The following is a 19,665-nucleotide window of genomic DNA, read 5'->3' as shown; positions in this document are numbered from 1 at the left end:
ATCTGCTTAGAATTTTCATAGGTAAACTACAAAATATAACTAATAATAAACAATAAAGTAAAATAAAATTAAATAAAAAGTAAAGAATTGCCAAAGAAAGAAACCACATCTCTCACAGTTCCTTATAATCACTTTACTATCTTACAGTATATCATGTTAAATGAATATCTAAAATTATTTCTTGACTAAATATCTAAGTGTATGAAAAAGATTGTTTATGCATGGGTAAAGTGAGATATAATCAAACAATGTATGCATACTGCCTAGGTAGTAGAAATGATAGAAGTGCATTACCCATGCCTAAACAACCTTTTTTTTAAATAAATGTTTTCCATGCTAATTTGTTTTCATTCTTAAAGATCAATGTTACGCATAGGTACTTTTTTTTTTAGAACCTCTAGTACCATGCATAGGTTGAAAAGATGAAAGAAGATACCTGTTGACATTATACTTGAACTTCTGCAGATTGTAATTTTCGGGAAATACGTATGAAGGAAGGTTGTTCCAGAAAACATAAGTTGAATGAATAAATGAGGAAGAAGAAAAGTTGATTCTGTGGAATTGAACTTGGACAGTAAAAGGATGTTGACTGGTTGTGACACGTGTTCAGACTGCTTTGAAAGAGAGAGTGGGAATTATAGAAGCCAATTCAGAAGAACAGTGTCCATGCAAGTAACTATAGAAAAGGCATGCAATGGAAACAGAACATCTATGAGACAGTGTGGAGAGACTGTTACAGATGAGACATTAATTAGCCTAACTGCCCTCTTTTGAATGGAATCTAGAGACATGCGAGAGGTTTTGGGGACATCGCCCCGCATTAGCATTAGTAGAGGCATATGATGCAAGAAATCAAGCTTATGCAGCATCAGCCAAAAAAAAAAAAAAAAACCACTTCCATTTCACCCCTCCGTTATTTCGAAATACCTGTCCAGCTGAGACTTAAATTTATTTAGGCTATCAACTTCCACAACAAGGGATGGAAGTCTGTTCCACCAACCAACTACACGCTGGCTAAAGGCAAATTTCCACACATCTATCCTACATCTGTCTTTCCTCAATTTGAATTTATGCCCTCTCAGGTAATTATTCTGATCAAGAGGAATAATCCCATTGGCATTGAGCATGCTGAAACCATTCAAGGCTTTATACACCTGTATCAGATCACCTTGCCGGTGCCTAGTCTTCAGTCACTGTAATTTGCAAAACTTAAGCCTTTCTTCATAAGAGCAACCCTTTGTTCCATTCACTAATCTTGCTGCCGTTCTCTGTACTCGTTCCAGCAGCTCTACATCCTTCTTGAAATGAGGCCTCCAGACCTGTATGCAGTACTCAAGGTGTGTCCTGACCATTGCCTTATAAAAGGGAATAATCACCTCCTTATCCCTGCTAGAAAAATTCCTGTATATCATTGATGTAGGAACAATATTCCATGGTAGGCCAGACTTGCGATTTCAACAGAGTAAAGAACTGTTTGGATGAAAAGTAACCTTGAGAGCAAAAGAGAAAACCCAGTTTTTTAGATGCAGAGGAAGCAATATTTGTAATGTCCTTGTGCCAAGAAGGATTAGAAGTCGGAGTAGTCCCCAAGATCTTGCCTAGAAATCGGAGTGTCATCAAAGATAAGCATAGAAGCAGAAGAATACTTTTTGCGAGATATAAGACAGTGCTGACTTTTAGAAGGATTGAAATTAAGTTTTCTTTGCTCCACTGAAGAATTACCTGGAGGTCTGCATTTAAGGAATTGGTAGTGGATATTCAAGAAGTTAAACTGTTTGAACAGGGCAGAGTTTCTCAAACTGGAAGGTTGAAAGCAACGTGCTGTCATCAGCACAACTATGGATAGGATTTCCGGTCAGTGGAAGAAGGCCATTAATATACAAGAGGAAAATAGTGGGGGAAAGAACTGAACCTTGAGGAACAACAGCATTAATGGAGAAGTTAGAATACAGAGAGCCATCTACCATCACTCACAGTGAGCGGTCAGAGAGAAAACTGGATACCCAATTACAAAGAACAGCTGGCAAACCATAGGATGGAAGCTTATTTAGAAGACCTTTATGCCAAACACAATCAAAAGCCCCTGAAATGTCAAAAGCAATGGCTTGAGTTTCACCAAACTTTTCCATTTAATTTATCCTTAGATGGGTAACATAAGCCAGAATATCACCAGTGGAACGATACTGACGGAATCCATACTGGTGATAGTTGATCAGATGAAAGATTTCTAGATCATTTTAAGAGTTGGCAGTTAATTGATTTCTCCATTACTTTCAAGAGTAGAAGTAATCACAATGGGATGAATCGCAATTGGATGGAAGAGATTTGTCATCCTTTTTAGGAACTGGCTGGATATGAGCAAATTTCCAAGCAGAAGGAAAAACAGCTTTGGAATAAGAAAGTGAAACAAGATGACACAAAACAGGAGTAAGTTCTGGGGCACAGATTTTGAGAACAAGTGGAGAAATATCATCAGGACCTGGAGCTTTCGTAGCATCAGATTCATAAAAATGATCAACATACTTTTGACATAAAACCACAGGATTCATTGAATGGAGTGTACTGGGAACGGTTTGAGGTGATTTACCAAGATTATCAATACATGAGTTGGAAGAAAAATAGGATGCTAGCACGTCAGCGTTATCTTTGGCTAATGTGGCAACAGAACCATCTGGTTTTGACAGAGGTAGGAACAGAGATGGGCAAAAATTGTGTCCAATAGCTTTGGAAAGAGACCAGAATGCTTGGCTACCATTTGAACAAGAAGCAAGTTGTCTACTCTTAGCCTGTTTGTAATCTAGTTTTGATTGATTAATAACTGCTTTACAAAGTATAAATAATACTTAATTTTTATTATTACGTAATGTTGCTTATTAAAATGTAGTACTGGGAATATTTTATAATAAAAAATCAGTACTATTATACAATTTTAGAGAATATAGACTTAGGGGTTCGTGATAAAATTATTATGTTAAAAAGGGTTCACTAGTCAAAAAAGGTTGGGAACCACTGTACTAGAGTATTAATTGCATAAACCATCGAAATTAAATTACACGAGAATTCTATTAACGTTCATTATCCATATCTAATCTCTGATTTGTGGTCTTTTACATGCATGCGCGAAGACAAATAATCTCTATTTAAGATTCAAGCTCACACATACTCTGTAATTTTCATTCCTGTGATTACGATATACGGTCGAAAAGCTCTGTCAGCTTCAGGAAGGAAAGTCATTTTTCAGAATTTGTGTTTTAACTTTTTATTTAATTTTTCAATTGTTTTCACTTGATTTTTTACTGTAATCATTTTGTCTTAATTGTTTATTTGTTTTAATTTCTGGAGAGTATCATACGGCAGTGTTCTACATATATTGAGGTAAATTTCTCTTATTCTTGTAGAAATATGCTTCTTCATGCAAACAAACCTATGGGCATTAGAATTCAGAGTTTACTTTGAACTAGAACCTGCAGATTGGGGAGGGTAAATAATACAGCAATACCTCGCTTAAAAAAAAGGTAAAGTGCCACCATTATCAACCCACTGCAGGATGGAAGCCTCCTCGACGGTTCATGCTGAGGGAAATGGACCATAATCTGCCATGCTGGTCCAATGCGGGTTGGCAGATCGACCGTATTCAGCAGTCAGGGGCTTGAACCTCAGTCTACTCAAAGAGCATGTGCTACTGCACTCCTGCTGATGACCACTCGGCTATGGAGGCCGAACTTAGCACGGCTTCAAACAGCATGGGTTTCACTATAACATGGTTTTCATTAAGTTTAAGTTGAAAATTTACTGTACATATTAAAACTCATTCAATAGTCTAGACATGTTTTCTACATATATGCTGCATTGTCATAGCCTAGGAACACATACATACATATGTGCTGCAGTGCCAACTCTATTGTCTCATATACACCAGTATCTCCCCTCAGGCAGTCAGCGGCAGTGTGCAACAATGTTAAATATTCTTAATTCCATCCTGACGAGACGATGTTGATAGCTTTCAAACTTTTCATTTCACAATTTATTTTTCACCTCTTTAAATACGATCGAAAATATATTTGTGTCTTGGCTAAAAATCACTGCCAACAACATGAGTTCTGTTTGGCAGCATGTTTTGCCCCATTTTGCAAATGATTTTGCTGGTTTTGAATAGCAAATTCAGATAATTGCTGAATACATTGTGAAGATCGGAAACGACTTGAGATTCGAAACTTTGAACACTGTCAATGTACATGACTGCATTGAATTGGAGAAAGTTTTTTTGGGGGAGTCGACATGGCCTGCGAGGTAATTATGAATGAGATCCGAATGTTGAATGTAGCATCAAGATATGGCAAATTTTACAAGATGGGATTCGATGCTACAGAGACTTGTAAACCAAGAAAAGAAGAGACTTCTTCACCAGACTTTATTATTGAAATACCTAAATAAACAACAAAGCTTTTTTCTAATCTCTCATGTTACATTTTTATTAATAAAATTTTTCCAATATTTTTAATTTCAAATCCTTTTAATTGGCTATCAAGCGGAAATTGTGTATAGATTTATTTTAATTTGTTTATAGACTGTTTCTGTGGTAGCCATTCAATTAAAACCCATTATAATTTTCACATAACACGGAACAGTTTCGGTACTAATTATCAGTGCTATGCGGGGTATTGCTATATATATGTATCAATATGGACCTATCTGACCCTCCATGAACTACAAATTTAGTGAAATGTAATTATTTCTTCCATTTGGGAAGACATTCCCTTCCAAGCCTAAGCACTCATGTAAGACATCTTCATGTTGTGCATATCCGGAATAATTAATACCCATAATCATATGTGCACTGATGACTCTAAGTTAAACACAGCATTAAATGCTGTCACAATCTTAAAAAAGAAATTTTTTTTTTTTTTCACATTCTTGAATGATTGTGCTGAAATACAGTGCTTTCTGTTCCTTGCAGTTGTGCATGGTACAGTGTATCAACATCATTTTGTTTAAAAAAATAATAACAATAATAATAATCCAATAAAGATAGAAAAAAAATTAAATTTTTTTTTTTTTTTTCCAAGTTTGTGCATAAAAGTATTATAATTAACAGTCTCATCTCTTTAATTAACTAAAACTGTGTGATTTTAGACTTTGAGTCTGAAATCACACAGTTTTAGTTAATTAAAATTGAATTTTCATATTAATCCATAAAAAATAACAATAAACACTAAAATAAAAATTACAATATTAGTATTTGAAAATTAAATAACTTATATTTATTATACAGGTATTTAACAATGCGTATATTAAAATTTCATATGATATTGTTTTTTATAAATATGTTTTCAATACAGTAAACTTTGTATAAATATACCCTGTCCTTCAATATGTACTGGGACACTAAATGAAAAACGTGGTAGAAAAAAAGAAATATTTAATACTGTAATATCAATTCACATGCCTACAGGCTTTCTCCCATAGCCAGGTGGTCAGGAGCAGCAGTGCATAGCACACGCTTCTTGATTAGACCGGGGTTCGAGCCCTTGACCACCAAATATGGAGGATGCGGAAAGGTCAGGGAATGACCACCACATATACCCGGAATGGCCTTAGTTGCTAATTCTCCTAAAAAACCAAATAACAACAACAACAATCCTCAGGAGGAAGCACTTGCTATAAGTTTTGGTATGTGGAGACTGAAATCTTGCTCTGCTGCTTCCATATGATCAGAATAAGTCCTCTTCTTAAACTAGAATGCCTTTTTCTGGCTGTCACTTGTGGTTCCAGAACGTTCCAATGGTATTTAGGAGGTTTTTTTTTTTTTTTTTTTTTTTTGATTCAGATCTTGCTCTGGGCCAGAAGTGATAGGTTAAGCATATTATTCTCCTTCATTCATTGTTGTGCTAATCATGCTTTATGGCACTGACCAGTGTCATGCTGGATAAAAAACGATTGTGTATACCGAGCACACATATCGGAAGTTAAGTGAAACTTCTTTAGGCAAACATTTATCACTTGACCAAGGATCCCATATTAACCGTATGAATGCTGCAGGCAACAAATCTGCATGAATGGGAGCCTCGGAGATAATGAGAAGTTCAATTACCAAATCTAGTTTCGGAAAGTGCTGTGGTATCAGATGATATTTAAAACCATTTGGCTTCTATACAGCCAGAATCACTTTGTTCTTGAGAGAGCCACGACAGCTGTTACAGGCTGGCATTTGACTTACATCCTCATTTTGAAATGCTGTTTGAAGAAGAGCGTGATCTCAAGCTGCTACAATCTTCACATCGTTCTCGAACCAAAGCACACGGAACAGACTGAACTGAAATCATTATCTAGGAATGTATGTTTAAACTGTGCATGGATGCTTCAGTGTTTCTTAAAATCCTGTTGCTGGTCTGGCTATGTATTACACCCACTATGTGTTGAACAACTTGATGGGGTACTTCTGGCAGTCGGTTTTGGGCTTCTTTGCTTTTCGTTTACAACTGGGCTTCGAGCACTTCACCGTTTTCATTTGCAGTATCAACTTCTGTGACTTCTTCCAAATTCACTTCTAACATTTTTGGGGAGATGTAAGGCTCTGAAGATGTGGATGGATCTTCTCCAGCTTCTTTGTTCAACTCCATCACATGCTGTAATTTCTTCCACTGTCGAAATAGCTTAGATCTCTCCTCTGTACTCAATGGAGGTGGTTTCGGTGGTTGCATGTCATGTTTACATGCTATATATGACTTACAGTGCTCACTATTAGTCTTCGACATGTTGAATTATGAATTTTTTTTCAGTCGAAATTTTGTATTAAATATGGTGGAGAATTTATTTGTTATTTGGTTTTTTTTTTTTTAGGAGCATTAGCAACTAAGGCCATATTGCTCTGGGGATATGTGGTGGTCATTCCCTCACCTTTCCGCATCCTCTGTAGTGGAGAATGATGAAAGAAATAGCGTGACACGATTGGTAGGGGTACTGATTGGGTCGTGCATTGCTCATGCCTGGTATGGAGTGGTAAAATGGTGGGGGGATGAATCATCCACCACCACTACAGTGAACTTCCACTTTACGATTGGTTCACTGTACGATCAAATCTTTATTGATCAAATCAAAACTTTATGATGGACACTCCATAACAACATACTGTTCACTATACAATATGTAGTAAGCGCCGGTCATTGCAATCACATTTATGAATTGAATTTTAATTCTATTAATGCCGATTCTAATAAGTGAAAATAGGAGGAATATTATCCACAGGCTATAAGAGTAAAAATATAAAGCACAGATTTACACTTATTACTTTACCAATTAAAAAGAAAGGAAAGCAAAAAGTCAACTACACCAGGTATTTCCAGGTGATCACCCTCCCAATTACTAACCGAGCCTAATGCTGTTTAACTTTGGTGATTGCATGAGGACTGGGGCATTTAGCCTAGTATGATAGTTGGCTGTTTAGAGTGCCTGTAATACATTTACTTATGACCACTGTCACATTTTTGTTGTGGTTTTTGAAAATCCACAAATGCTAGTTGCTCCCATCTGAAAACTGCTTGGAGTGCACCTATAGAAATTTCATTTCAATATTGCCCTCCCTCTCTAATGAACTGCCAAAATGCAGTTAAGGTAGAATTGTTCAGTGTCACAATAGACTACTGTATTCATGATTTCAATGACAACCACCTGATCAACTGCAAACCTTGAAATAAACCATACTATAACAGTACTACTGTTATCACTGAGCTTTAATATTGTTTGTGCAGTATAATCTGAGTGACTATTCTTTGAGCAAATGCCATTCCCATCTGATGCCTATACTGTGTAGCATGCTTAGACATGTCACATTGTGTTCTACCAATATTATAATGTAAGTGTTTCTTTCTGCTAGGAGACATCTTATTACACCTCTTGCCATTCAGAACTGGATTCTTTTTTCTGCCTATCTACCTGTCACTGAAGGTACTTTTATATCTAACTTCACCTGGTGCTGCCATCCACCTGTCATGGGATCTCTGGAATTAACTATTTCTTCCCGGGGATGAGGTGTTCCAATAACACGTTGGAGGACTTATGCATTTTGTCATTTTATTTATTTCTATTGATTTTAAAAAGAATATTTTAAGAAAAATAAAGTGTAAATTATTATTTTATATATTAGAAAAGTAAGTGTAAAACCTATTCAAACAAATAATGGTTCTTTTAAAATAATTTTGAGTTATATTCATTATAAAGAAATTTTGTTATAACAAAATGTCTTATGTTACCCATTATGTTACTATATTATTCATGTTACTATATTACTGCAAAAATTGTCTTAAATATAATAATCTACTGAACTCACAAGCAAACAAGATGCACTATAGCCAGTGTAGCTTATGTGCCATTAAACACCCATAAAACACACACACAAGCAAACAAGTGTGTTAGTACATTGTATAATGGTGCATATAGTGCTGACCAGTCAATATCTGACACCTATTACAAAAGTGTATCTGTCTGCAAATAGTAATGTATGTGCAGATGGATAGTAGAAAAATTTGGCATACATGTCAAGGGATGTATGATGAGCAACCGTTGTCTCTAATGTGTTTCTATAAACATGTTATGAGTTGTATTATATGTGGATGTTAAGAATTAGATTTTATTTTTCAAAGAAAAATATTTTTTAGTTGTTATTAGTATTATAATGGCTAAATGATACAGTGAAGTAGACTTTTTTTTTCAGCACATGCCAAAAAAAAAAAAAAAAAAATAGGAAAAAAATTTATATCATTAGTACTTTCATCACCAAAGAAGATTTTAAGTATATAGATGTCTGGGTTTGAATTTGAAATTTCCTTTTTTATTTTCCTAAATCTAATTTGAATTTGTCGCAATTTAGTTTTTTTTCCTCCCTTCATCTTTATAAGCTCAAATTACGTTTCTGTGATAGCTATATCATACTATTAAAATATTTGTGCTTTGATGTGTAGTAGATCTGATACACCAAAGCTTTGCCCAAAATCCAGGCCTGTTTGCAAGTCTACAATTTATTAAAGATAATAACTTATTTTATTAGTGTGTAGAAGGGTGTGAGTATTGGCTCACAATGTGCACAGCAGCAACCTTGATCATGAATGTTATATTCACCAGACTTTACTTCTAGCAGTATCTGTGGGGGTGGCCTATATAGACTGTAGCAAGCATGGCAATTCGCATGCCATTCCAGAATTGAGAAGAAATTAAAAGGCTTTCATTTTTTTAAAGAAATTGAAATGACCTTAACAGATATTGTCTGAAACAGCTGTGAACTATGTTCTTCCTTTACAAAGGGTGGTAGATGTTCCAGGATCCCATATTGAAATTATTTTTGGAACTGATATAATTCCATTAGTTCCACGTTTCCCCAATCTAAAATGACAACATCTCCCGATCCCACTTTGTAGCAAGGGGTATCCTCATTCCAGAACCAGATATAGTACCTTGTATTTTCCTTAAAACTTTTCCCAATGCTACAAAGCTGCACAATATAGTTAGCAGAAAATTTCTTTAACGATGAAATCACTCTAATATTGTACAATCATTTTTGCAAATGTGGGTTTTCCAGAATTACTCACAATGTTGTAAACTGTGGAATCTGTACTTTTAAGTTTTGTGCAAATGTATGGATAGTCTACATATGTAGAAGCACCCATTTCTTCATTTAGCATTAGCATTAGTAGAGGCATATGATGCAAGAAAGCAAGCTTATGCAGCATCAGCCAAAAAAAAAAAAAACCCACTTCCATTTCACCCCTCCGTTCATTCGAAATACCTGTCCAGCTGAGCCTTAAATTTATTTAGGCTATCAACTTCCACAACAAGGGATGATGGAAGTCTGTTCCACCAACCAACTACCCACTGGCTAAAGGCAAACTTCCGCACATCTATCCTATATCTGTCTTTCCTCGATCTGAATTTATGCCCTCTCAGATGATTATTCTGAGCAAGAGGAAGAATCCCATCGGCATTGAGCATGCTCAAACCATTCAAGGCTTTATACACCTCTATCAGATCACCTTGCCGGTGCCTAGTCTCCAGACACTGTAATTTGCAAAACTTAAGCCTTTCTTCGTAAGAGCAACCCTTTGTTCCATTCAACAATCTTGTTGCCCTTCTCTGTACTTGTTCCAGCAGCTCTACATCCTTCTTGAAATAAGGCCTCCAGACCTGTATACAGTAAAGCCGTAGCCTGACCATTGCCTTATATAAGGGAATAATCACCTCCTTATCCCTGCTAGAAAAATTCCTGTATATCATTGACAAGACGCCATGAGCTACTCTTGCAGCCCATCTGCACTGCTCAGAGAACTTCATATCTGCCTGCACAATTACCCCCAGGTCCTTCTTATTCTCTACCACTGTCAGTGTAGTACCACAGAGTTGATACGTTGCTCTGGGGTTGCTGTTTCCCATATGTAATACTTTACATTTGTCAATGTTAAACTTCATTTTCCACATCTCAGCCCATCTGCTCAACCTTTCCAGATCCTGTTGCAGCAGCATAGCGTCAGTAGTGTCCTTAACAACCCTGCCAACCTTTGTATCGTCTGAAAACTTGGACATTAAGCTTGATATACCATCATCAATATCATTTATAAATACAGAAAACAATAATGGACCCAACACTGAACCCTGAGGGACTTCACTAATAACATTAGTCTACGATGAGCAGTGTCCATTGATTACCACTCTGTCTTCTCCCCCTCAACCATCCATTTATCCATAGCAGCAATTTGGCTCCAATGCCACACTGCTCCAATTTGTGCAGCAGTCTTCCATGTGCAACAGTATCAAAAGCCTTTCTAAGATCCAAATATATAATATCAAAGTTATTCCCTGCATCCAATTCTTTTGTGACTGCATCATAGTATCCAATCAAATTGGTCAGGCAAGACTTTCCCTTAACAAAACCATGCTGTGTCCGAGCTATAACTGAAGTCTTGTCTAGATGATCCTGCAGTGCTTCTTTAACCAGTGCCTCCATTAATTTTCCTGGAACAGAAGTTAAACTCACAGGTTTATAATTACTTGTGTCAGCCTTTGATTCTCCTTTGTGAATTGGGGTCACATTTGCACATCTCCAGTCTATGGGTACCTCCCCTGAATCCAAAGAAGCTCTCATAATTATGGCTAAGGGTTTGCTTACTTCCTTTGCTGCCTCCTTTAATATAACTGGATAGATCCCATCCACCCCAGGTGCCTTTTTTATGTTTATCTTCAACAATTTCTTCTCCACTTTCCTCTCAGTTATTACAAAATCATCTAGCTCACTGCCAGAGTTTACTTCACCTCTGGCATCCCCCTTCTGAATAACTCCTCATGTGTGAATGTAGATACAAAATACTCATTTAAAAATACCTGAGCAGGATCCTCAACTGTTGAACCATCAATATCCAGTCGACCAATCTGATTCATCCCTTTCCTTCTAGAGTTTACATAGGTAAAGAACTCTTTTCTGTTTTTCTTTGCCTGCCTAATCTCCTTTGTGACTTGGTTACAGACCAGCTTATATCGATCATAGGCTTCCATGTCACCCATTAATTTATATGTATACCATGCATTTTTCTTCTCTGCCATATGTCTCATTAGTTCATCTGACATCCATTTAGGTCTAAACCTTGAACAATATTTCTTAGTTGGTATGTAAAGCCTAGTAGCTTCCAAGATAAGTTCTTTGAATGCTTCCCATTTTGAATTTGCTGTTGGTAACATCATCAGTTGGTCCCACTGTATAGAATTTAAATACTGTCTCAGTCCATTGTAGTCGCCTTTACGAAAGCAATAACCCTTCCCTTTACCCCTAATGGTAGTTACCTCTTTGCGTAAATCCCACTTCAGCACACTGTGATCACTGCCACCTAGTGGTTCATTTATCTGCAGATTCTTAATGCATGAAGAATCACTACTGATAAACAAATCAAGAGTATTACTCCCTCTAGTTGCCTCCCGAACATGCTGATGTAGAAAACAATCATCCAATAAATCCACAAAAGCCTTGCTAGTGTGTGTGAGTGACCAGCCCCCAAATTCCAGTCAATATCTGGGAAATTAAAATCCCCCATTATAAGACTCTCTGATTTACTGGCCCACTCTATTTCCCTGTACAGTTTCTTATTATACTCATCAGAGTAATTAGGCCTATAGCACACGCCTACTCTCAATTTTGATCTCCCAATGCTTATGTCACACCAAACTGACTCGACACTGCACTGTCCAGCAATGTCGACTGGCTTCACTTCCTTGGATTTTGTGTTTCTTAACTAATAGCATAACCCCTCCTCCCTTCCTATCCTGTCTATCCTTTCTGTAGACGTTGTACTCCCCAAATTCCAGTTCTGCATTCCTTATATCTGTGTGACACCTTTGGCCACTTTAAGTTCACTTTTGCATTGTGATACATGAAATGGTTCTCTTTTGGGAGGGCACACACTGATCATAGGGCCTTCATATTCTTCCATCCATTTGGACAGAGAATTTAATAACATGGATTATGATTTAAAATGTTCACTTTGGGAAGATCTTTTTCATTACTGTTGATCAAATTTGTGTAATTTTATGTCTTACAAAATGTTTCAGAAGTGGATGTTAGAAAATTTATGCCAGTGAAAATAATACACTGCTCGACAATATTAACAGAACAAAATGTTGTTTGTGAATATTTTATTGTGACAATGTCACCGAAGATGAATATTTGATATAATAGGCATCCTGCCACGCAAATTCCAAGTATCCAATAGAAATCGGTCTATTACCTTACAGAGGTTTACAAGTTTTACAAAAAGTTATTCAAATTATTCATGCCTCTAAAAACACGGGTTGCAACCACATCATCTCATTCCCATTTTTTGGCTTGCCCGGTGAGACAGCCACATCTCCTTGTACTCACAATAGAAAGTCATCATCATTTAGATGATTCTATGTGATGGCAGGCCATTGGACAACTTTAAGCTGGGCAGTTGCAGGCAGATGTGGATTACTGACTTAATATGTCACGCAGTGTAATCTCAGCACTGTGGAAGCAGTTTCAGGAAACAGAAACCAGAACAGATCACTATCTGGCTCTAACATCAAGATGGAACCCTACGATGTCCTGTCTTCAACTCTACCTTGAGGTTGCTGTGGCCACAGGTGAAAACATTTCCAACTGGGCTGGGTTAAGAAGGCTCAATTCAAATGGATTCTCCACAAAGAGGCCAGTGGTTCGTATCCCATTAACACTAAACCACTGCAGAGCTCGCTGAAACTGGTGCCGTGAACATGTGACTTGGAGCCCTGACAAATGGAGTACAGTCCTATTCTGTGATGAGTCCTATTTTAGTATACAAACAGATGCTAGATGTTATTTCATCTGAAGACAATGAGGAATGTGGTACCATCTCTTCAACATCAGAGAAGTGACACTTACGGTGAAGGCGGTGTTCATCTGCTGGGTGGAATAATGATCAACAGCCACACCCCTCTTCATGTTTTTGATAGGGATACTATAACTGTGCAGAGGTTCTGAGAGCAGATCCTTAAACCCTATGTGCAACTTTTTAGGGGTGCAGTTGATTCTGTGGTTGCATATGCAGTGACGACAACTTCACTGCTCATAGAGCTCAAGTGGTGGAGAAATATTTTGAAACTGAAGATATCTGACTACCATGGCCAGCACGATCACCAGACTTAAATCCAATCAAACGTGTGGGGGCCCTTGAGTGTCATGTTGCATGACAACAGCCAACTCCTCAGTCACTTGGTGAGCTAAGGTCTGCACTAGTGGAAAAATGGGATTTGTTACTACAGAATCTTATAGACACCCTTATATCGAGCATAGTTCAACCCTGTCAGGCCTGTTTAGCCATTGGAGGGAATCATGTGCCATACTGATGTCGTGTGACCATATTATCGAGCATTTTGTATTGACTTCTGTAATGTGACCTTTTTGTTAATTCTTATACAGCCCCAATAAATGTCTCTTATATGTGTCTGAAGTTTCTCGCTGCCTCCTAATTTCATTGTTATTCTGAATACCAATTTTTGTCCCTCTTTGTCCCACTTCTTTCCACACTGCATGACCACGTTTTCTACATGGTGTAACTCATGGTGTATTCTGTTAATTTTTCTGAGCAGTGTAGTTATATTATTTTAAGATAACTACCCTATTGTTAACAGTATGTCTAAGAATTGAATCTTTCTAGTTTGCTGCAAGTTCTTCCTGACCATCTGAATGCTGAAATTGTTGCTGGAACTATAACTTCTAAACAGGATTGTTTGGATTATATCACATGGACCTACTTTTTTAGAAGATTATTACAGAACCCCGGGTATGGTAGCACATTCACTTAATTTGTGTTTGGTTAATTATATTATTTGATTTGAATTATTTTAATGAGTATTTATTATGAATAATTTAGCTTTAAATCTGTTGCATGTTATAATTAAGAACAGCCTAAAGACATGATGTAGCAACTGCTTGATCATGATTAAAAGGAGTACTTTATGCCTTGATTAATAATAAAAGCTTTGTTCAATTGCTCTCTACTAAGCATGACAAAAAAAAAATCTAATGATGTGTGAATGATTTATTTTATACACAATTTTTCATTTTTTGGAATAAAATGCAAGAAATTAAATAGTTGAAAATGGTGCCCTTTATACTTTTATTCTGACACTGTATTGAATAATTAAAACAAATACAGGTGACCCCCGCTTAACGCTGATCATTCGTTCCGGAAAAACAGAGCGCTAAGTGAATCCGCGCTAAGCGAGCGCCGCTTTCCCTTAAGGTAACATATGTATTTGTGAGCTGCGGTCGGTGCCATAGGATATTTCCTAATCAATAATAAACGGTAATGAAAAGATGCACAAATGTCAGTCAAAATATTTAATATTCAAATATTTGCACATATAAAATATTCTGCATTACATACGTATAATTATGTGGTAACTACTTGCATCTCAAAAGTAAACAAAATTCCAATTAAAATAATGAATTTAATTGATTTAATTTAATGGATGAATTTAATCATTAAAAATGTGTGGATTTTGAGTTGAACTTTGGCCCTCTTCCAAATAAACTAAAAGGGGTATTAATTTTAAATGGCCCGCAGCGTTACCACCCAACAATAAAGTCAACCTCTTCAATAATTTTAACAAGTTCTTTTTTGAAAGTTTCGGCTCCTTAATCTGCACTAGCGGCTTCTCCCGGGATTTTAAATCTATTCTACCAGTTTTAAATGGTTCCACATTTTTTTTTTTTAGGCGAGTTTTCTTCAGATCATCGTATTGGCTAATCTCTTTCTCTCTCTCTCTCTTTTTAATATTTAACTTAACTGAATTCTGCATTGGAATATTATCTTCAAAAAAATTAGTCTTTCCATTTCAATCCTAATAGCCGGTCTAGTCCTAGTTGCTTGCAGTGGAACAGCTATCTTTCCCGCTGCTAAAATTAATTCTTTATTTTTTCATAATTGTTCTTACAGTTAAATTTGCGAGTCCTAAATTATGGCACACATCCGCTTGTCGTTGACCGGAATCGATTCGCTTCAAAACGTCTAATTTAATTTTCAAATTCAGTCTTTTTCTTACATTTATAGTCTTCGTACTGCGCCCAGACGTTGTTGCATTTTCATTCCTGTCGGTCATTATTAGCTCTTCGAAAATATAACACGCACAATGTCTAATACTGTACTGAGTGATGACTAACTAGACTTCGGATAAATGCATATAACGCAAATATTACAAGCAATATATTTGATCATTTTTTAAAATGTTGATCTCGGAACTACGTAACAAGTGACTGTACTTAAATTAGCGTGAGAGAAAATTTCACTGAGCGTGGGAAAATTGCTCAAGTCGGCGTGGGAAACGTTTTAATGCTGTTTTGCTATTCATTTTCAAGCTATCGACTCCATCAAATGAAACGATTTCGTTAAATATGTCAAAAATGTAATCTGTAAAAGAGCGTTATAGTGATCTGTGACAGCGTTATAGTCAGATACGGGTTATAATATAAGAACAGCGTTATAGCGAATCAGCGTAAAGCGAACCGCGTTATAACGGGGGCCTGCTGTATAGTAAATAGGGGGCAGTGAATACATTTCTGGAAATCACTGGGAATATCAAAACCACAAGTATTGGGACCAAAGCCTTATGGAAAAATGGGGATTAGGCAGACCTTTCTTATAGAAATCAAGATGAACATCTATGATCAATAACAATTACCATATAATAACTATGCTCATTATTACAAAACTAAATATGAACACTATGAATATGTTTTATATGAAGAATAAAACATGGTTAGTGATAATTATTCTTAACTCTATAATTATAATTATAGCATGGTAAAAAAAACTTCCAATATTAGTAGTGACAAATGATGTAAGAAAACAAGCATATACAGGATCAGCCAAAAAAAAAAGTGAACACTTTCCATATTATCTGTCCATCCCCTGCTAATAGTTTGTCTAGTTCTTCCTTGAATTTATTCAAACTACCTAGTTCTGCAACACCAGATGGAAGTTTGTCTTAGTGAACAACTATTCGCTGGCTGAAAACCAATTTCTGCACATCTGTTTTGCAATCATCCTTCCACAATTTTAATTTATGCCCCCTCATGTTCATAGTCTTAAGCAAGAGAAAGGATTCCATTGGTGGCTTACTTAATCCATTCAAAGCCTTAAACACTTCTATTGCACATCTTTGCAGGTGTCTAATCTCCAGCTGAAATTTACAGAACTGAAGCCTTTCCTGATAACAGCACCCTTTTGTTCCCATCACTAATCTTGTTGCTCTTCTTTGCACCTGCTCCAACAGATCCAGATCCACATCCTTTTACAAATGAGGCTTCCAGACCTGTATGCAGTACTCAAGATGCAGCCAAAACATTGCTTTATACAATGGGAAAATCACCTCTTTATCCCTACTGACAAAATTTCTATATATCATGGCAGGCTATCCTGTTTTCCCAGCAGCATATATGTACTGCTCAGAGAACTTCATATCTGACTGCAAAACTACCCTCAGATCTTTTTCATACTTCACTACTAAGTATGATACCACACAATTAGCATGTTAATGGGATTACTGCCACTCGTGTAATTTGCCAATGTTAAACTTCAATTGCCATATCTCTGCCCATCTGCCTAGGTCTTGTTGCAGTATCATACCCTGATTATTATCATTAACCACCCTGCCAACCTTTGTACCATCTGCAAACTTAGACATTAGGCTTGATATGTCTTCATTAGTATCATTAATAAATATCAAAAACAACAATGGGCCCAACACTGAGCCCATTGGCATTCACTCCACTAATTATATTTGTCCAAGAACAGCAGTGCCCATTGATAACAACTATCTTCTCCCACTGAACCATCCCTTTATCCACAACAGTAACTTGCCCTTAATGCCACTACAATTTGTATAAGTCTTATGTGCAACACTATCAAAAGCTTTCCTGAAATCCAAATATATGATATCAAAATTATTTTTTATCCAGTACCTGTGTTACTGCATCATAGTATCCAATCAGATTGGTCAGACAGGACTGCCCTGAAACAAATCCATGCTGTGACTGCAGTATAAATGCATTCCATCTAGATGGTCCTTTATTACTTTTTTAATCAGTGACTCCATTATTTTCCCTGAACAGAAGTAAAGCTGAGGTCCATAATTACTTATGTCACTCATTTATTCAGCCTGTTGGAAAAATCACATCAATGATAATGATCTCCTCTCGTTCGATGTAGGCAATATTTACAAATGTTCTATTAAAAGAAACCTAAAACTACCTTTCATCAAATACTTGGTAACCAAGTGAACACTGCCTTTCCTACCAACCTCTAGAAATAACTGACATCCTCAGCTTAATAGATTTATCTATAGGAGAAGGTTATCTCAATTTTAATGATATAATGATATTCTTTACAAACAAAAACTAGGTCTTAGAATTGGCAGTTCTCCCTCCCCCGACTTCTTTTCAAGGTTGGGTTCCTTTGAAGACATAGCCTTAGACAATGCCCCCTTAAACCTACCCTTTGGATCTACTATGTAGATGGCATCATCTCCATTTCACAGCTCAACTTTCATTCATATGGCAACAACTTCTATTCATGCATCTCTTTCAAAATCAGATTAGAACACGACAGTAAACATTATTTGGACCTTCTCCTTACCACAAAAAATAACACTATTGCAACAAAAATATATACGAAAATGATACTGGATATGTTCTTCAAATATCTTTCAACCAGTCTTTTTAAGTACCAAAATTGGTGTCCTGAAGGGACATGAAGGATCTTGAGAACCTGCCATCTCCAAGGACTAGGGTTTTGATGGCGAAATCCATCAAAAGCCCAAGTATACTAGTTTATGAGATTGCTTAATAATCTTTGGCTGTGGAATCCAAAGCTTTATTCTTGTTGATAGAGTCAGCAAACCATAGGTCTTTATTGAATAAGTTGCAAAATATTAACTTTATTCAATGATAAATGTTTACATTATTAATATTCTTTAGTGCAATCTTCTTCTGCAACCACACCTTGTTTCATCATACCTTCTGTTGATGAAAATATTTATGGAAGCCTTCTTTTGTGAATCCATTCAGTTGGTTCATCATGTTTGGTTGGATTTCTTGAATTGTTTTCCTTTCATGTCATTTTAATTTTGGAATAGCCAAAAGTCACATAATGCCAAGTCAAATGAATGGAATGGGTGCAGCATGGAGGGAATTTTTGTCAGTCAAAAAATTGCCAAATGTGGCATGGTGTAATGTCATATTAAAGTAGCAAACCATTTCACCATTTTTCAGGTCATTTATGACAGATTACATCTCTCAACCATTTTAAAACTTCTAGGTAGTAATAGTAGGCTGCATTTATTTTCACCTCATAGAGAGAATTGTAATAATCATCATTCCCTGGCCAAAAAACATCATCAGCATTACCTTCATGTGTGATTTTGACTTCTGAACCTTTTTTGGTCTTTGTGATTATGACATTGTTTCTTATTTATATATATAAATTTATTATTGTATACACAGTTTGCTTTTTTGCCCTTGGTTTATTACATATATTGTTGATTGTCTAAATTTAAGGGGTTTTTTTTTTTTTTTTTTTTTTTTGCACCTACTATTAAATCCTTCTATGAACTGAATGAATATTGAATAGTATCTGATTCACTACCAAAGTTCATAAATAATACTACATAATAATAAAAAAAAAAAAAAAGAGCTTTTTTTTTTTATATGTATATTGTGTGCTGAATCCAGTGGTGTCAATGATTTTTCTCTAGTGTCAATATTTATGTTTTTGTTTTTGTGAAATTTATATGTACAGTAAACCCCCGCTATTCGCGATATCTGTATCCGCGGTTTTGCGTATTCGCAGTCGCTGATTTAATATAAAATGAAACCTAAAAAAATGTGAATTTTAAAGCGCCGTGAACATTTTCCGCCATAAAAAAACATGGGCATGGCTAAAATTATCTTTCCCAGTCAAAACAGCGCTCATTGGGTGGGGGAGAGGGGTGACAAAATCGCGAGCGTGGATGTTTCTCGCTAATCCTTGTTCAGTATGTGTTATGCGCTTGTCATGGAAGGTTTCGTCGTTTGCTTTTAATTTATATGCTTATAAATTTATCAATTTATAAATTGACATGCTTACAAAAGTGATA

General features: G+C 36.2%; 1 protein-coding gene across 2 annotated transcripts in view; it reads left to right on the top strand.

Annotated features, from left to right (window-relative positions):
• Window positions 1–19,665, top strand: part of obe (activating signal cointegrator 1 complex subunit obelus) — a 402,671-nt gene that overhangs the window by 302,818 nt on the left and 80,188 nt on the right. For both annotated transcript variants that reach the window (XM_090379766.1, XM_090379764.1), the window contains exon 31: window positions 14,187–14,312. In XM_090379766.1, the coding sequence (XP_090235892.1) occupies window positions 14,187–14,312 (126 nt within the window). The remainder of the gene's footprint in view (window positions 1–14,186; window positions 14,313–19,665) is intronic.

This window comes from Mastigoproctus giganteus, chromosome 8 (genome assembly GCF_048544385.1).
Source record: "Mastigoproctus giganteus isolate SK-2022 chromosome 8, ASM4854438v1, whole genome shotgun sequence".
In the NCBI taxonomy this organism is placed as follows: Eukaryota; Metazoa; Arthropoda; class Arachnida; order Uropygi; family Thelyphonidae; genus Mastigoproctus; species Mastigoproctus giganteus.
The sequence above is the reverse complement of the archived record's forward strand: the minus strand, read 5'-3'. Positions and strand labels throughout refer to the sequence as shown.